The sequence below is a fragment of the Symsagittifera roscoffensis genome, chromosome 5, assembly GCF_963678635.1.
Source record: "Symsagittifera roscoffensis chromosome 5, txSymRosc1.1, whole genome shotgun sequence".
NCBI lineage: Eukaryota > Metazoa > Xenacoelomorpha > Acoela > Convolutidae > Symsagittifera > Symsagittifera roscoffensis.
The window spans coordinates 38,984,223-39,004,222 of record NC_087066.1 but is presented as its reverse complement, the minus strand read 5'-3'; the positions used below and the strand labels follow the sequence as shown (position 1 = coordinate 39,004,222).

General features: G+C 35.2%; 2 protein-coding genes across 2 annotated transcripts in view; both read right to left on the bottom strand.

The window, feature by feature from the left end:
• LOC134845537 (RNA binding protein fox-1 homolog 2-like) overlaps positions 1-4,249 on the bottom strand; it is a 57,112-nt gene extending 52,863 nt beyond the window's left edge. Inside the window, exon 1 of the mRNA XM_063862467.1 lies at positions 3,745-4,249. Coding sequence (XP_063718537.1) covers positions 3,745-3,771 — 27 coding nt within the window. The 5' untranslated portion in view covers positions 3,772-4,249. The remainder of the gene's footprint in view (positions 1-3,744) is intronic.
• Positions 4,250-19,738: 15,489 nt separating this feature from the next.
• LOC134846725 (uncharacterized) overlaps positions 19,739-20,000 on the bottom strand; it is a 33,236-nt gene continuing 32,974 nt past the window's right edge. Inside the window, exon 5 of the mRNA XM_063864111.1 lies at positions 19,739-19,921. Coding sequence (XP_063720181.1) covers positions 19,739-19,921 — 183 coding nt within the window. The remainder of the gene's footprint in view (positions 19,922-20,000) is intronic.

The following is a 20,000-nucleotide window of genomic DNA, read 5'->3' as shown; positions in this document are numbered from 1 at the left end:
GCAACAACAAAAACAACAACAACAGCAGCACCAACAACAATATAAACAACATCAACAAAAAAAACAACATCATTAACAACAGCAACCACAACGCCAACGCCAACACCAGCGCCAACAACAACAACAACAACAACAGCAACAACAGCAACAACAACAACAACAACAACAACAACAACAACAACAACAAAAACAGCAGCAGCAACAACGCCAACGCCAACAACAAAAACGTCTACAACAACAACAACAAAAACAAAAACATTAACAACAGCACTAGCAACAACATCAAAACAGCAAAAACAACAAGAACAGCAACAGCAACAACAACAACAACAACAACAACAACAACGGCGCAACAACAGCAACAACAACAACAACCTCAACAATAAATGAAAGGCATAGCCAAGTGGAAAACTTTGAAACATGTTTTACCTTTGAAAAGCAAAACTTCAAAAATTTAAAAAACTCTTTGATATCTGCAGTCGGAGCCATCTCTGCTTCTTACACGGCAAAAAGATATGCTGCATCTTTTTTATTCATTGTTTTAAAAAAATCATTTGGCTATGTAGTTCTTGATTTCATGCAGCTGGTTATTTTTTTTCGATTTCTTGCGACCATTGGATCCTAATTCAAAATGAGTGAGTCATTGATTTGCATAACTTGATAAATTCTGCTAGTTTTGAAGACGGTGATCTAAGCATTCAGACCAAAACTCTCCAGAGAAAAATGCAATTGATCAGAGGTAAACATACAAAAATTTAAAAGCTAAATTAAAACTTTTCAGGCGAAAATTGATTTTTTTTTAGACATTCATATATGTATATGTACAATTTTTCCAGAGGCTATGCTAATTTTAGTGTCCACCAAATCTTGGGCTAGCAAAAGCGAAAAAAAAACGAACTAAGGTTGAGTATTTCAAATGCTTTTTAACGTGCCTGAGGTAGTTTTCACATAAAAAGTTTCAAAAAATTTAGAAAAAACGGTTCAAGTTTTTTTTTTGAAAAAAAGGATCCTTTATCCATACCCCGTACAAGTACCCACGCTCATCACACACAGAGAGAGACACGCTATGCAAAGTCAACCACAATATGTTGAGATTCGCTTTTTGTGATTCTATTTTTGTATCAGTTTGCTTTCCCGGACTCAAATTGGAATGAACTCAGAGCAGGATTAATTCGCAGCAAAAATATAATTTCTACCCTAATGAAACAACTGGAAACTGGTTGCCTCAAAACCTCATATTTGCCAAAATTTCAAGTTTTGAACCCCTGTAGTTTAAAAGAAACTAACCGCGCTGTCAAATCATTTATATTATACAAGCACAGGACACTATTGTATCCGGGACATAATAATAACAAGACATTATTATGTTTCAGATAGTACGAAAGGAGTTCCACCAAAAATTGTTGGTTGAAAGGCCAAAATTAGTTTTTGACAGAAAACTGAGCACAAAATTACAAACATTTTCTTTCATTAGTCGATTGTTGGAAAATCCAAATCTAACCTTTTGTTATGCGCCTAGCTTATACAACAATTTTTGCATCATCAAATTTTTTTAGATTTTCGTGTCGGCAGATAATTTTAAAAAAAACTTTTATAAAGTATATGGGAAAACCAAAAATTTACTCATAAAAAAAATACGTTTTGGCGTGAATGAAGTAATGAGAAATGCGATTGTGGAATAAAGTAACTTGTTGCTGTACAAACAAAGCAGATGCTGACGACCACATTGTTTGAAGCCGAAGCATGGAAAAACGTACACAAAAAAGACCTGATTTTTTTTCCTTTTTTGTGTTTTGAGAAGGTAGAAAACGAAAGTTAATCTCTGAAATAATATTTTCAGGTTAACAAACTCGGATTATGATTTTCAACGTCTAGTTGTAAATTTGTCAGAAAAAAATTCAGAAATCAGACTAGTTTTCCTAATACTAAGCGAGATCTTTTTGGAGTTGAACATGACTGAAAGTGCTTATTTATGATAGCAAACTTTGTTTTATTTGTCTAACAAATTTCCAGTCGTTCTTGGCAAAACTCAACTCCTTCCCCGAAAACAAGGCCATAATAGCCCTGCGCTACAATTGCTTCCCACCCCGCACTGGAAATCCATGAATAATAATCGATTATAAAATCTATAAAATTACAAAAATAATCTATTATAATCCATCAAAAATGGATTTTAATCCTCGTAATTTGTAAATCAATATAATCCATTTTAAGCGATTATAATCGATTAAAAATGGATTATATTTCTTATAATTTTATGCCAATGTGGTCCCTTATAATAGGTTATAATCAATTATAATGGATTTATTCGAGAGGCTAGTCATGAAATTTAAAATTTTGTTTTCAAATTTATCGCTTTTCCTATTTAGTGCAGTTGCTACGAATTAGGTTTCATAAAATGTTTCATTTCACTTTTCAATTTTTCTATTTTTTGTCTTATATATCCCGTTCAACCGTCTCCGTTCAACGTTCGCTGTTCGCTCCCCACCCCGTTTTCTTCCCTGTTAACACACACCCCCTCCTCCCTCCCAGTATACCACAACCGCCATTTGCACTCCCCCTTATGAGCAGGGGTTATTTATTGGTAGACATTGAGAGAGGAAGTTAATGATTTACACCCCCAGTTCACATCCCCCCTCCCACAGTTTACTCTTCTTCATTTCACCCCCTCTCTCTATCTTAGTTTAACCCCCTCCCCGTTTTTACTAAACGTGGGCCGGGTAAAAAATGGGGGGGAGGGCGGAACAACTGAGTAACCTCCCTCCCCGCCCCCGTTCAAAATGGTAAACAAAATGGGGGGGGGGGGGAGAGAACTGTAATTGCGAGGGGGTTGGAGGGTTTGGGTTACACTTTAGTAAACATGAGGGTGGGCGTAGAGATAAACGTGCGGGAGTGGGGTGAGGGAGTTTGGGCAAATGCGGATGAGTGGCAAAGTGGGGGGGGGGGGGGAGGGGGGTTGTAATTTGTAATTCGAGCAGGTTTAGATTGCAAGTAGGCCGTGAGTAACGCAAAAATGTTGCATTTTTTGCAAAAAATTTTGCGCAAATAGTAAAGATTATAATCCGTTATAATCAATTTTAATAATTTTAAATGGATTATAATCCTATGTAATTAAATTTAATGGATTGTATATTTACGAAAATAATTGATTATAGTGACAATATAATCGATTTTGTGGTCTAAGTTTGCAACAAAAATGGATTATAATGACATTATTTTAGAAAACAGTTTTGCATTATAAACGATTATTATCCATGGAACTCCAGTGCGGGACTACATGAGTAATCTTAACAACAGCACAAATGAAGCCTAATTTTAAAAGCATTAGCAATATTTGCTTTATTTGTCTTACAAGTTTACAATCGTTTTTTGCAAAACAAAACCTTTTCCCCAAAAATAACGCCATAATTACTTCCCACTGCTTGAGTAATCTAAAAAAACTGCAACTAAACCTAATTTAAGAATTATTAGCAAACTTAATTTTTCTAACAGATTTCCAATCGTTCTTTGCAAAACAGAACCCTTCCACAAAAACCGCCATAATAAGCCTGCGCCACAGTTACTTCCCACTACGAGAGTAATTTAAAAAAAACTACAACTAAAGCCTTTATTTAAAGTTAACAGTGAAACTTAAAAAATCTGCAAAATATTAGATCCATCAAAGTTTTTTTAAAGCACCAAAAAAAATTAACTCACAAGTCTATATGCTTAAGATTCAAGTATACGTGGAAAAAAATTTCTTACCTGATGATTATAACAATATAGGAACATAATTTACAGCTAACTGATGCGACTACCGAAGCATATATTATAAACTGGCTAAACTGATTGCGAAATATGAATTTATAGCAATTTTTCCAAATCAGGTGTGCTGATTAGCTTGACAAAATATTCTTCTCTATTTCTGATCTTCTATCGGTGTGGCGTTGTTATTACGTGAGTTATTGTCAAGGTAATCTTTTTTCTGCGATTTAAAAATGTAGCGACTGAATTTTCCCCAGCAGCGAAATTGGAAGCACGGAGACTATTTTAACAACCCGGTCGCATTTGGGTTATTAATTTAATTAGCGGTGCACTAAGAAGCGTCGTCATTTCTGCCTTCATTTCACAGGGGTAAAAGTGCCGAAAATGATGTATTTTTGCAAATGATTAATGTTCTTTTCTCATCACTGCCGCACTAAACCTGCCAAGCTTCTGTTTGACTAGCTGTGGGTTCTTTCCACCCTTCATTTTTGTTCACGTGACGTTTTTTTTTAGTTCTGAAAGAAATCAATAATCGCTATTGGCAACTTTTCATCATTTTCGCCCTTCCAACAATTACCCGAAGAAAAAACTATTTTCTCGGTCCATAGATTTTGTTAATGCTTTCAAGCTGGCAACATTTTTTTCAGCTGGCTAAAAAATGTCAATTTTACAGCAACTAGCGAAATAACTTTTGCATTCTGAAAGTAAAAGCAATAGAAAATGTGAAAAATAACTCTATCAGTGTTTACTTTCGGTTATCTGAGTTTCGGATTCTTGAACGCCTGCCATTTTGACATGGACACCTATACTTTTATTGCACTGAATTCAGCTATACAGCCCATAGTTATTTGAAATAAAAGCCCAAATTCTATATTTCCCGCCATAATTTGCTGAAGATGGAATGGAATGTGCATTAAAACTTCATCAGGAAGATAAGAAAGGTCATTTAAAATGATGGACTGCAAATCATTATTTGGCCTTTGCCGGCAGTTTTATTGACAATATCCGCAGAAGCGGAAAAGAGGGAGGAAAATCTGCAGTCATTTTAACGAGTAATTATCGAAAGCAATATGTCAATGGTTTCCATCAAATCTACTGATGCGCTGATCAATTCTATTTTTAAAAAGACACAAAATTGAGTACACAAAAATATATCATGCTTAGCAAAAATGAAAAAAAAGGCAAAAATATATCCTGTTTAGCAAAGAAAGGTGATTTTTTTGCAGTTATAATAAATGTTGTTAACTGCACTCCCAAATGGTATTTAGTAAATTCCTGCAAAGGACTAATTCAACGGTTAAATATACAACTTTTCTACCTTGCAATGAATTTCCTTGTTTTTTCAATAGGGAGGGGATGTATTTAAGTTTTCTTTTGAAGTTTTGGTCTTATATTTTTTGAAATTAAGCAATCGAAAAAATTTTCTACAAAGTTTCCAGTGGTTACGCAGGCTGTAGTGTACACAAATGCACACACACACACACACACACACACACACACACACACACACACACCTACACACACACGCACATATACACAACCATGCACACATACGCACACACACATACTCACAGACACGCCACACTATCGAATATGTCATGATGAAATTTGCCTCTAGTTTTTGGATCAGTTTGCTTGCTCTCGTTCCTGCTTCGAATATTTTAGTCAACCATCTCGGAGGCCTTATCCAAAAAATAATTATTTAGAATGACGAAGAGCGCACATAACCAGCGCTCATCCTCATAGTAAGTTATGACTTAATTACAAGAGCTCACTTTGCAAGCACCGTAGCACCACAATGAAACCGGCAAAATTTCTAAGCCGGAACAATTAGCAAGTATCATAGAAGTCGGTTAAACGTTAACGTTTTCAAGAACCCTGTTATCACAGAACCCTGTAACGTTATCATAGAACCCTGTTAAACGTTTTCATAAAGGAGTAGCCGTTTCACAGAAAGTTCCGACTTAATTCAGTATTTAATTGCAACTAAATTAGACCGTTAATAAACAATTCAGGAGGCACTTAGCACAGTGGTAAGGCGTTCACTTTGAAATCGTCAGATCGTGTATTCGATCCCATGCCATAGCAATGATAGTGTGTGAGGACAAGCTCTCACTTGACCTCCAGCTTTAGGTCTACCACAACCTGACCAAATTTGGCTGCAATAGTGGTACCACGTAAAAGTTCTAGACGAAAAAAAACGGCCTTGAGTGGCAAAAAACAGCTTCGCTCAGCAAAATAACACTGTCTGGAATGTGGGGAGATAATACAAATAGACTGTTAAGGCCTACTGATAGCTCCGCTGCGATTCGCAGGAACTACAATTCTTTTGGATCTTAGACTACGAATTTATGATTATGCTTCCAGAACACAATTTCATGGCTTCATTAAACTAAAAAGTATTATCAACCTTTGATTTAAAAGTCAAGTTAAAACCTAAAATTTACGTGAAAAAAAAACTAGTGCTTCATAATCTATTCGGGAGATTAATCTTACTTTCACTTAGAATTCAAAACTTCGAATTGTTGACAGAAGTTTGAGAAAGAGGTTTGCAAAAATTTTTGAGACGTAAAAGTTTGACTAGCGAGTTCATTTATTTACTTCAAGGTTAAATTTAATAGAAAAATCAATCGGCATCCCCTGTCGTGCGTAGAAAAATTAATTTTATAACCTCTGCGGATATCTGCTTAGTTGAAAACTTTCTTTCAGCAGCTTTTTTGCTTAGACTAACTAATTTACTTGATTAGTGTTTTCATCGCCTATAATGAAAAATCCAAATTTCGATTTACAAGTTTTTTATACACATTGAAAAAACCCTAAAAAATTGAGCATAGTTTATGGTATTTTGCTCTACGAAGGAAAAGCCTGATTTTTTTTAACAAAAAAGAGAGAGAATGTTTCAAACACAAGTACAAAACACTAAGTCATAATAGAGATCATCGGTCAGAGTCATTTAATGAAACAAAACAAAACAAAAATTAAGGTCAGTCAAGGAGCTGCGTGTAGACTAGCCGTTTGGTTTTGATGGGTACTGTGTGAACAACCGATACGTCAAACATCCGAAAAACCAACAAAAAATGATGAAAAAATTCAAAAAAAAAAACAACTTTATTCAAAATTAGGGCAAAGTTCTAATTTTTACCGTTCGCTTAACAGATGCTGTAGTAGTAGAAAGTAGACGGATCGCCGCGATCGCGCCAAAGTGTTACAAGCTTACCAAGAAAAAGTAGGATTCTATATTAAAACTAGAGCCGGTTATTGCCTCGAAGCGGCGACGCGCGCGTAGCGTAGCTTCCGACGACCTTGAAGCAAGAATAGGCTAAAATGGGATCGGACAAATGAACTATGTCTTAATTTTAAAATTCTTACGGCATATTATTAAATCATTATGATACAATTTAGGATGTTTGAACACAGAGGCGAAGTTGCACGTCGTATACACAAGCAAAAATATGACCAATAACGCTTCTGAGAAAAACTGAATGAGTAAAACTTTGAATCTGCAAAATTTCTCAAATGACGCACGCCACTTATGAATCTACATGATTGCTAAGTGACGCAAGCCAATTATGACGCAGTACCAGTCAATTTGAATTTAAAAAAATTTACCAACTAACATGCCTCAGTTTATAAAGCGAACTAGGATACGAAAGATATACGCATTTTAACTAGAATACGAAAAAGTTCATTAAAAACATCCGACCCTGCCCAGGTTCAAACCCTCTTGCTGATCATTGATCAAAATGAACAACATTTGTCTCAACAATATTTGCGTCGCAACAATATTTGCGTCTCAACAATATTTACGAGTTAGGTTGGAAAAAAGGTGGTTCATACTATAACAGAAGCTTTTGCCTGTGTAATTAGCAGTAGTTAGTGACATACCGGATGTGTGCTCTAGACCCAGTTTTGATACATATTGATCAGAGATCGAGGACATTGTTAATTATTTCTCCTCTATGCTACCCTGTACCGAACCTCTCCCCCGTTATAAGAACAGAAATGCATTTTGTCGCATAATATCTTTATTTGATTAGGTTTGTGCTTTCAGAAATTTGTCGCATTACTATTAGTTGGCATTATCTCAAAAGCTTTCGTCCAAATTTTTAACAAATTGGCCTTCCTGTAGTTGGAATGAATCAATTATTGTTCAGACTTTTGTGACGAAAATAACGTAATATTTGTGCTCGGGGTGGTTTTCAACTTCTGACTTTTTAACTAACCACATTCGACGGAGTTTTTGTTTTTCATTCCAAAATTATTGTTATCCTAAGCTTAATTTTCAAATGAAATTTCACCTGTGATAATTTTTGTTAAGCTCTGGGCCTTTAATGATGGCCCTTTAGGCCAAATTGGGACAAGAAACGCGCAATAATTTTCGCGCAATTAACGCGTAAGCGAGGAGATTTGTTTCGTCTTAGAAATTGTTCCAAATTGGTTGAAGGAAGTTTATCTGCCACAATTGATTTGTTACTAGTAGCAAAATCTATCACTTTGTACTTCAGATAGCGTGTGGGAGGATGGTTTTTACAAATCATTTTTTGTTGAGGTTCTATTTATTTTGTTGCGGTTCTCCTTGTTGCGGTTATTTTATTTTGCTGCGGTTCTCCTTCGCTACCTCTACGCTACAGATGCATGATACCTTGAAGCTAAAGTTCTATTTGTAAAATAATAGTCACTGTTAATATCCTTAGCCTTGGCTGTACTTATAAGTTGCTTATTGATCAAAATGAACAAATTTTGTCGCAACAATTTTTGCGTCGCAACAATTTTTGCGACTTAGGTTGAAAAAAAGGTAGTTCATACTATAAAACAAGCCTTTGCTTGTGTAACTAGCAGATGTTTGACATATCGTTTGTGTGCCGTAGACCCAGTTCTGATACATACTGATCAGAAATCGAGAAATTATACATTTCACTTGTGATAATTTTTGTAACACTTTGGGCCTTTAGTGATTGCCCTGTAGGCCGATTTGGGACAATAAACGCGCAAAAATTTTCTCTTGTTATTACTGATCTATAGATCTAACAAGGCAGTCGGAACATTCAGGGCTTTGCCCTAATATGAGCAGTTTTTTTACATATTTTTTTTACAACTTTGAGGTAGAGTTATGCTATCTGAAGTATTTTCTCTGATAGAATAGAATGTTCTGTAACACGTGTGTCAGCTTATTATAACCTCATTTAACCATTTAGTGATCTGCCTTCGTCTGAGCTGTTTTTTCATTGCAGTTACAAATCGAATCAATCCATCGTGGTCTCGATGTTTTAGGAATTTTCCTAACTCAGAGACTCAAATAACTTGAAAGAAAAATTGTACGAAACTAATATTACTTCAAAAGAAAGAAATGACGTAGATGACCTGATTTTTTTTCCTTTTTTGTGTTTTGAGAAGGTAGAAAACGAAAGTTAATCTCTGAAATAATATTTTCAGGTTAACAAACTCGGATTATGATTTTCAACGTCTAGTTGTAAATTTGTCAGAAAAAAATTCAGAAATCAGACTAGTTTTCCTAATACTAAGCGAGATCTTTTTGGAGTTGAACATGACTGAAAGTGCTTATTTATGATAGCAAACTTTGTTTTATTTGTCTAACAAATTTCCAGTCGTTCTTGGCAAAACTCAACTCCTTCCCCGAAAACAAGGCCATAATAGCCCTGCGCTACAATTGCTTCCCACCCCGCACTGGAAATCCATGAATAATAATCGATTATAAAATCTATAAAATTACAAAAATAATCTATTATAATCCATCAAAAATGGATTTTAATCCTCGTAATTTGTAAATCAATATAATCCATTTTAAGCGATTATAATCGATTAAAAATGGATTATATTTCTTATAATTTTATGCCAATGTGGTCCCTTATAATAGGTTATAATCAATTATAATGGATTTATTCGAGAGGCTAGTCATGAAATTTAAAATTTTGTTTTCAAATTTATCGCTTTTCCTATTTAGTGCAGTTGCTACGAATTAGGTTTCATAAAATGTTTCATTTCACTTTTCAATTTTTCTATTTTTTGTCTTATATATCCCGTTCAACCGTCTCCGTTCAACGTTCGCTGTTCGCTCCCCACCCCGTTTTCTTCCCTGTTAACACACACCCCCTCCTCCCTCCCAGTATACCACAACCGCCATTTGCACTCCCCCTTATGAGCAGGGGTTATTTATTGGTAGACATTGAGAGAGGAAGTTAATGATTTACACCCCCAGTTCACATCCCCCCTCCCACAGTTTACTCTTCTTCATTTCACCCCCTCTCTCTATCTTAGTTTAACCCCCTCCCCGTTTTTACTAAACGTGGGCCGGGTAAAAAATGGGGGGGAGGGCGGAACAACTGAGTAACCTCCCTCCCCGCCCCCGTTCAAAATGGTAAACAAAATGGGGGGGGGGGGAGAACTGTAATTGCGAGGGGGTTGGAGGGTTTGGGTTACACTTTAGTAAACATGAGGGTGGGCGTAGAGATAAACGTGCGGGAGTGGGGTGAGGGAGTTTGGGCAAATGCGGATGAGTGGCAAAGTGGGGGGGGGGGAGGGGGGTTGTAATTTGTAATTCGAGCAGGTTTAGATTGCAAGTAGGCCGTGAGTAACGCAAAAATGTTGCATTTTTTGCAAAAAATTTTGCGCAAATAGTAAAGATTATAATCCGTTATAATCAATTTTATTAATTTTAAATGGATTATAATCCTATGTAATTAAATTTAATGGATTGTATATTTACGAAAATAATTGATTATAGTGACAATATAATCGATTTTGTGGTCTAAGTTTGCAACAAAAATGGATTATAATGACATTATTTTAGAAAACAGTTTTGCATTATAAACGATTATTATCCATGGAACTCCAGTGCGGGACTACATGAGTAATCTTAACAACAGCACAAATGAAGCCTAATTTTAAAAGCATTAGCAATATTTGCTTTATTTGTCTTACAAGTTTACAATCGTTTTTTGCAAAACAAAACCTTTTCCCCAAAAATAACGCCATAATTACTTCCCACTGCTTGAGTAATCTAAAAAAACTGCAACTAAACCTAATTTAAGAATTATTAGCAAACTTAATTTTTCTAACAGATTTCCAATCGTTCTTTGCAAAACAGAACCCTTCCACAAAAACCGCCATAATAAGCCTGCGCCACAGTTACTTCCCACTACGAGAGTAATTTTAAAAAAACTACAACTAAAGCCTTTATTTAAAGTTAACAGTGAAACTTAAAAAATCTGCAAAATATTAGATCCATCAAAGTTTTTTTAAAGCACCAAAAAAAATTAACTCACAAGTCTATATGCTTAAGATTCAAGTATACGTGGAAAAAAATTTCTTACCTGATGATTATAACAATATAGGAACATAATTTACAGCTAACTGATGCGACTACCGAAGCATATATTATAAACTGGCTAAACTGATTGCGAAATATGAATTTATAGCAATTTTTCCAAATCAGGTGTGCTGATTAGCTTGACAAATTATTCTTCTCTATTTCTGATCTTCTATCGGTGTGGCGTTTTTATTACGTGAGTTATTGTCAAGGTAATCTTTTTTCTGCGATTTAAAAATGTAGCGACTGAATTTTCCCCAGCAGCGAAATTGGAAGCACGGAGACTATTTTAACAACCCGGTCGCATTTGGGTTATTAATTTAATTAGCGGTGCACTAAGAAGCGTCGTCATTTCTGCCTTCATTTCACAGGGGTAAAAGTGCCGAAAATGATGTATTTTTGCAAATGATTAATGTTCTTTTCTCATCACTGCCGCACTAAACCTGCCAAGCTTCTGTTTGACTAGCTGTGGGTTCTTTCCACCCTTCATTTTTGTTCACGTGACGTTTTTTTTTAGTTCTGAAAGAAATCAATAATCGCTATTGGCAACTTTTCATCATTTTCGCCCTTCCAACAATTACCCGAAGAAAAAACTATTTTCTCGGTCCATAGATTTTGTTAATGCTTTCAAGCTGGCAACATTTTTTTCAGCTGGCTAAAAAATGTCAATTTTACAGCAACTAGCGAAATAACTTTTGCATTCTGAAAGTAAAAGCAATAGAAAATGTGAAAAATAACTCTATCAGTGTTTACTTTCGGTTATCTGAGTTTCGGATTCTTGAACGCCTGCCATTTTGACATGGACACCTATACTTTTATTGCACTGAATTCAGCTATACAGCCCATAGTTATTTGAAATAAAAGCCCAAATTCTATATTTCCCGCCATAATTTGCTGAAGATGGAATGGAATGTGCATTAAAACTTCATCAGGAAGATAAGAAAGGTCATTTAAAATGATGGACTGCAAATCATTATTTGGCCTTTGCCGGCAGTTTTATTGACAATATCCGCAGAAGCGGAAAAGAGGGAGGAAAATCTGCAGTCATTTTAACGAGTAATTATCGAAAGCAATATGTCAATGGTTTCCATCAAATCTACTGATGCGCTGATCAATTCTATTTTTAAAAAGACACAAAATTGAGTACACAAAAATATATCATGCTTAGCAAAAATGAAAAAAAAGGCAAAAATATATCCTGTTTAGCAAAGAAAAGTGATTTTTTTGCAGTTATAATAAATGTTGTTAACTGCACTCCCAAATGGTATTTAGTAAATTCCTGCAAAGGACTAATTCAACGGTTAAATATACAACTTTTCTACCTTGCAATGAATTTCCTTGTTTTTTCAATAGGGAGGGGATGTATTTAAGTTTTCTTTTGAAGTTTTGGTCTTATATTTTTTGAAATTAAGCAATCGAAAAAATTTTCTACAAAGTTTCCAGTGGTTACGCAGGCTGTAGTGTACACAAATGCACACACACACACACACACACACACACACACACCTACACACACACGCACATATACACAACCATGCACACATACGCACACACACATACTCACAGACACGCCACACTATCGAATATGTCATGATGAAATTTGCCTCTAGTTTTTGGATCAGTTTGCTTGCTCTCGTTCCTGCTTCGAATATTTTAGTCAACCATCTCGGAGGCCTTATCCAAAAAATAATTATTTAGAATGACGAAGAGCGCACATAACCAGCGCTCATCCTCATAGTAAGTTATGACTTAATTACAAGAGCTCACTTTGCAAGCACCGTAGCACCACAATGAAACCGGCAAAATTTCTAAGCCGGAACAATTAGCAAGTATCATAGAAGTCGGTTAAACGTTAACGTTTTCAAGAACCCTGTTATCACAGAACCCTGTAACGTTATCATAGAACCCTGTTAAACGTTTTCATAAAGGAGTAGCCGTTTCACAGAAAGTTCCGACTTAATTCAGTATTTAATTGCAACTAAATTAGACCGTTAATAAACAATTCAGGAGGCACTTAGCACAGTGGTAAGGCGTTCACTTTGAAATCGTCAGATCGTGTATTCGATCCCATGCCATAGCAATGATAGTGTGTGAGGACAAGCTCTCACTTGACCTCCAGCTTTAGGTCTACCACAACCTGACCAAATTTGGCTGCAATAGTGGTACCACGTAAAAGTTCTAGACGAAAAAAAACGGCCTTGAGTGGCAAAAAACAGCTTCGCTCAGCAAAATAACACTGTCTGGAATGTGGGGAGATAATACAAATAGACTGTTAAGGCCTACTGATAGCTCCGCTGCGATTCGCAGGAACTACAATTCTTTTGGATCTTAGACTACGAATTTATGATTATGCTTCCAGAACACAATTTCATGGCTTCATTAAACTAAAAAGTATTATCAACCTTTGATTTAAAAGTCAAGTTAAAACCTAAAATTTACGTGAAAAAAAAACTAGTGCTTCATAATCTATTCGGGAGATTAATCTTACTTTCACTTAGAATTCAAAACTTCGAATTGTTGACAGAAGTTTGAGAAAGAGGTTTGCAAAAATTTTTGAGACGTAAAAGTTTGACTAGCGAGTTCATTTATTTACTTCAAGGTTAAATTTAATAGAAAAATCAATCGGCATCCCCTGTCGTGCGTAGAAAAATTAATTTTATAACCTCTGCGGATATCTGCTTAGTTGAAAACTTTCTTTCAGCAGCTTTTTTGCTTAGACTAACTAATTTACTTGATTAGTGTTTTCATCGCCTATAATGAAAAATCCAAATTTCGATTTACAAGTTTTTTATACACATTGAAAAAACCCTAAAAAATTGAGCATAGTTTATGGTATTTTGCTCTACGAAGGAAAAGCCTGATTTTTTTTAACAAAAAAGAGAGAGAATGTTTCAAACACAAGTACAAAACACTAAGTCATAATAGAGATCATCGGTCAGAGTCATTTAATGAAACAAAACAAAACAAAAATTAAGGTCAGTCAAGGAGCTGCGTGTAGACTAGCCGTTTGGTTTTGATGGGTACTGTGTGAACAACCGATACGTCAAACATCCGAAAAACCAACAAAAAATGATGAAAAAATTCAAAAAAAAAACAACTTTATTCAAAATTAGGGCAAAGTTCTAATTTTTACCGTTCGCTTAACAGATGCTGTAGTAGTAGAAAGTAGACGGATCGCCGCGATCGCGCCAAAGTGTTACAAGCTTACCAAGAAAAAGTAGGATTCTATATTAAAACTAGAGCCGGTTATTGCCTCGAAGCGGCGACGCGCGCGTAGCGTAGCTTCCGACGACCTTGAAGCAAGAATAGGCTAAAATGGGATCGGACAAATGAACTATGTCTTAATTTTAAAATTCTTACGGCATATTATTAAATCATTATGATACAATTTAGGATGTTTGAACACAGAGGCGAAGTTGCACGTCGTATACACAAGCAAAAATATGACCAATAACGCTTCTGAGAAAAACTGAATGAGTAAAACTTTGAATCTGCAAAATTTCTCAAATGACGCACGCCACTTATGAATCTACATGATTGCTAAGTGACGCAAGCCAATTATGACGCAGTACCAGTCAATTTGAATTTAAAAAAATTTACCAACTAACATGCCTCAGTTTATAAAGCGAACTAGGATACGAAAGATATACGCATTTTAACTAGAATACGAAAAAGTTCATTAAAAACATCCGACCCTGCCCAGGTTCAAACCCTCTTGCTGATCATTGATCAAAATGAACAACATTTGTCTCAACAATATTTGCGTCGCAACAATATTTGCGTCTCAACAATATTTACGAGTTAGGTTGGAAAAAAGGTGGTTCATACTATAACAGAAGCTTTTGCCTGTGTAATTAGCAGTAGTTAGTGACATACCGGATGTGTGCTCTAGACCCAGTTTTGATACATATTGATCAGAGATCGAGGACATTGTTAATTATTTCTCCTCTATGCTACCCTGTACCGAACCTCTCCCCCGTTATAAGAACAGAAATGCATTTTGTCGCATAATATCTTTATTTGATTAGGTTTGTGCTTTCAGAAATTTGTCGCATTACTATTAGTTGGCATTATCTCAAAAGCTTTCGTCCAAATTTTTAACAAATTGGCCTTCCTGTAGTTGGAATGAATCAATTATTGTTCAGACTTTTGTGACGAAAATAACGTAATATTTGTGCTCGGGGTGGTTTTCAACTTCTGACTTTTTAACTAACCACATTCGACGGAGTTTTTGTTTTTCATTCCAAAATTATTGTTATCCTAAGCTTAATTTTCAAATGAAATTTCACCTGTGATAATTTTTGTTAAGCTCTGGGCCTTTAATGATGGCCCTTTAGGCCAAATTGGGACAAGAAACGCGCAATAATTTTCGCGCAATTAACGCGTAAGCGAGGAGATTTGTTTCGTCTTAGAAATTGTTCCAAATTGGTTGAAGGAAGTTTATCTGCCACAATTGATTTGTTACTAGTAGCAAAATCTATCACTTTGTACTTCAGATAGCGTGTGGGAGGATGGTTTTTACAAATCATTTTTTGTTGAGGTTCTATTTATTTTGTTGCGGTTCTCCTTGTTGCGGTTATTTTATTTTGCTGCGGTTCTCCTTCGCTACCTCTACGCTACAGATGCATGATACCTTGAAGCTAAAGTTCTATTTGTAAAATAATAGTCACTGTTAATATCCTTAGCCTTGGCTGTACTTATAAGTTGCTTATTGATCAAAATGAACAAATTTTGTCGCAACAATTTTTGCGTCGCAACAATTTTTGCGACTTAGGTTGAAAAAAAGGTAGTTCATACTATAAAACAAGCCTTTGCTTGTGTAACTAGCAGATGTTTGACATATCGTTTGTGTGCCGTAGACCCAGTTCTGATACATACTGATCAGAAATCGAGAAATTATACATTTCACTTGTGATAATTTTTGTAACACTTTGGGCCTTTAGTGATTGCCCTGTAGGCCGATTTGGGACAATAAACGCGCAAAAATTTTCTCTTGTTATTACTGATCTATAGATCTAACAAGGCAGTCGGAACATTCAGGGCTTTGCCCTAATATGAGCAGTTTTTTTACATATTTTTTTTACAACTTTGAGGTAGAGTTATGCTATCTGAAGTATTTTCTCTGATAGAATAGAATGTTCTGTAACACGTGTGTCAGCTTATTATAACCTCATTTAACCATTTAGTGATCTGCCTTCGTCTGAGCTGTTTTTTCATTGCAGTTACAAATCGAATCAATCCATCGTGGTCTCGATGTTTTAGGAATTTTCCTAACTCAGAGACTCAAATAACTTGAAAGAAAAATTGTACGAAACTAATATTACTTCAAAAGAAAGAAATGACGTAGAACATTTTCTAACTTTTATTCTGAAATCCAAACCTTTTTTAGGGAAAATTTTGGAATCTTGTTATTATTTGCTGTAGTTAACTATAATATTTGTTTAGACTTGAAATTTCTCTTTGTTTAATTTCAGTGAGTAAAGTTATGAGCCTCAAAAAAAAGAGCAAAAAAAAATTTCAACTGAACTAAAACTTTAAGTTTTGAAATCAAAGACTGTTTTTTCTCATGTTTTTTTTTCCAAAAACCAAAGCAGTTAGCCAGAAGCCTGGAAAATAGATGGTCAAAACTTAAAATTTCGTTTCATGTCGAAACTTAAAATTTTGTTTCAGTTGAAATTATGTTTTGTACTTTTTCCTTAGATTTCAGTTAAAGAAAATGTTAAAACTCACCAACTTTGAATAATTTGGAGTGACTTTTAACATTTCCTATAACTTCCAAACAATTATCCTTGATTTATCATGTTTTTGCTTTTGATTTCTTTTTTTTGAATGCCCTCAAATTCATTTTTTTTCTGAGCTAATGTATGAAGGGAGACAAAACGCATTCAGACAATTCTTTTCCCCTTGTTTGTCATTTGAATACCAACACTATCTATACGTGAAACGAGATGCATGCAAAGGCATGAAAATTTTTTGATGCGCTATTAATCAGATAGCTTCCACAGGATTTTTGATGTTAAACTTAGTTGTTAATGAGGAGATTTTTTAATATCATTTCTGGTCTCCACGCAGTTTTTGACGCTTTAATAAGCCATTTTGGAGAACATTTTGATAGCATCTGAAATAACCAGTGATATTTTTTGGTAGGTTATGAAGTTTGAAATTGTAACTTTGCCTATTATTGATAATTTACACGCGAAGTACTCGGGCTATCAACGCGCGAAGGGCTAATTAATCCTGCTCCGTAATTGTTGCAAATTGAACTTAGGCATGCGCGCTGTTCTGATTAACACGTAACTGTGCGCTAATTATAGATTTTTTTTACCATATAGTCTGTGGGGGCGATGCTTTAAAAAATAATATTTTTACAAAAAAAATTATTTTGTTCTAAAATTTTCACTTTTTAAAAACCAAACAAAACTTGGTGGATGTGAAAGGGGAGTCGGAGCATTCAAGACGTCGTCTTGATACAAGCAGACCCATTTTGTTTGTTTTCATTTTTGCTTCAACACGAAAAAAATCAATAATTCAATCACAAAACACGCCAGAAGTTAGTCTAAGAGGCAAAAAGCAAAGAGTTACTTTGATTGCACTGTCAATGCCAAACAGAAAATTTTCGGGGTAAGAAATCACGAGGGAAAATTATACTCTAACCAACACACACTTCTCATCCGTAAGTGTCTTAAAAGCGCAACAAAATTTATAATATTGATGGCTCTTGGCGATCAGATAGTAACACCAGTTTAAATGAGTAAAAAAGTCTTAATTCGGAACCTTAATCTAAAAGAGTTTCAAAAGCAGCCTACGTTAGCGAAAACCGACCGCTAGCTTCCACTTTGATCGTTGTCGCGGCTTTCAAAAAAGGTAACGGAACTTTTTTTTGTGTTGGTCTTTATTCAGTCAACTTTTGACTTCTAAATAAGCGCTTTTAACAGAATTTTTTGTAGCATTCGAAAGATATTGTTCTCCGAGTTTAAAAGCGAAAGGTAATTCATATAGTTATGGGGGTTTCAAACTCGGTTCTTGGCCACTTTGGGATAATTTACGCGATATTGTTGCATCCTTAGAAACGTGTAAGCGTCAATTTAAATAAAGTTCATTTAACATTTAACATAATTGGTCATTTTATTAGGATACGAGACGCTAAAGTCGTCCCTTTGTACATATCACGGTTACACAATTTTAAATTGAATTGAAAAGTTCAAATTTTTTTAAAACAATTTTGCTTTAAAGTGCAGTCGCAACAACCTCCAAGGCTTCGCCTTGATATACGAGCAGTCTTTTCATGTTTGGTAACTAAAAAGATCAAAGCGCTTGTCTTCTTTGGCGACCTGTTTTTTGTTACGAGGTGTCTGTTTCAGCGAGTTACCTTTCTTGAGAGTTTCCGTACAAGATTTTCAAAAAAAAAACAGTTTAAAAATGCAGTTTTAAGAATTCCATGGAGAGCTTTGACCATAGAATATTAAACAGAATCAGGTACACAAGACTGATCGATCGTACGTAAGGGCTAGTCCCTGAATGTTCCAACTGCATTTAAACGCTAATTTAAAACAAGACTGCTCGTATCAGGGCGAAGCCCTGAATGTTCCGACTGCCTTTTAATGTTTAATAAAACGTAATAAAAATGAAAAAAAAAATTCTAAAATTTAAAATTTTTTTATGAAAATCATCCCCCCACACGCCATTTAAAGTACAAAAGGATAGATTTCGCTCCTTGTAACGAATCAATTATGGCAAATAAGCTTCTTCCAACTAATTTGGAACGATTTCTAAGACGGATTAAATCTCCGCTTACGCGTTAATAGCGCGAATTATATCGCGCCTTAATTGTCCCAAATTGGTCAAAATGGCCAAAATGGCAATCTTTAAACCCTCATAACTTCACGAAAAATGATCACAGGTGAAATATCTTTTCAAATTTAAGCTCAGGACACCAATAGCTTTCGAATGGTATAAGAAAATTCCGTCAAAAATGGCTAGTTAAAAAGTCGAAATTTGTCTGAAGAAAAAAAAAACCCACCCCGAGCACAAATATTCCGTTACTTTCGTATCGAAAGTCGGAACAATAACAGCTGACAAATTGACAAAATAATTGACAAAATAATCAAAAACAAGAAAGAATTGTTCAGCCACATGCTATAATGAAGTACGACGAGATGTATAAGAGCCTCTAACAAAACTTTCTGACAAAAAGACCAAAAATCTTGCCTCAACTCAGTTTGAAACGCATTATTCCACCGCTTGCACATATTATCAGAACGCAAAAAGTTGAGCCGTGGGGAAATATTGCTTTTATATTTCACCTCCAGTTAACAATATCATTCATATGCTATAAAACGTTTCTGTCAAAAACGCTTAGTTAAAAAATGAAAATTGGCGGAACATAAAAATCACCTCGAGCATTATATTCCGCACTTTCTTTGGAAGTCCAAACAAAAATATCTTAAATTGCAGAACAGAATAAATTTTGAATAAAGAAACTATTTGCCATAGTCCCACAAGGTCTCGAAATTTCTACAGCTCTTTTTCAATTTACTCTAAAAGTTCCGAAGTATATTGAAGTATTTTAATTTGACTATACTTTTCAAAACTGATAATATTCCATCTTGGTTAACATTCCGCCTCCCATTTTTGTTCGTTTTTGTCTCTTTCGGATGTTAAGCACGTCTAGATGTTGCTGCTCTTTTTGCTGCTGAGTTTCTTGCTTAGTGAGCTGGCTGCTGACGACAGTTTGTTCTTGATGCTGGATCCCTTCGAGGTCTTACTAGACGTTGTAGATGTGGCCTCCGAGTCCATACCAGAACCCTTCGAGCTACCAGATGTCTTGCTCCCACTCTTCGAGTTTTTCATCTGAAAAAGAAATAGAAAGAAATCTGCTAGTGTTTTCAGATTTGGCATTCACAGAACTACTGTAAGATGTGTTCCAAAT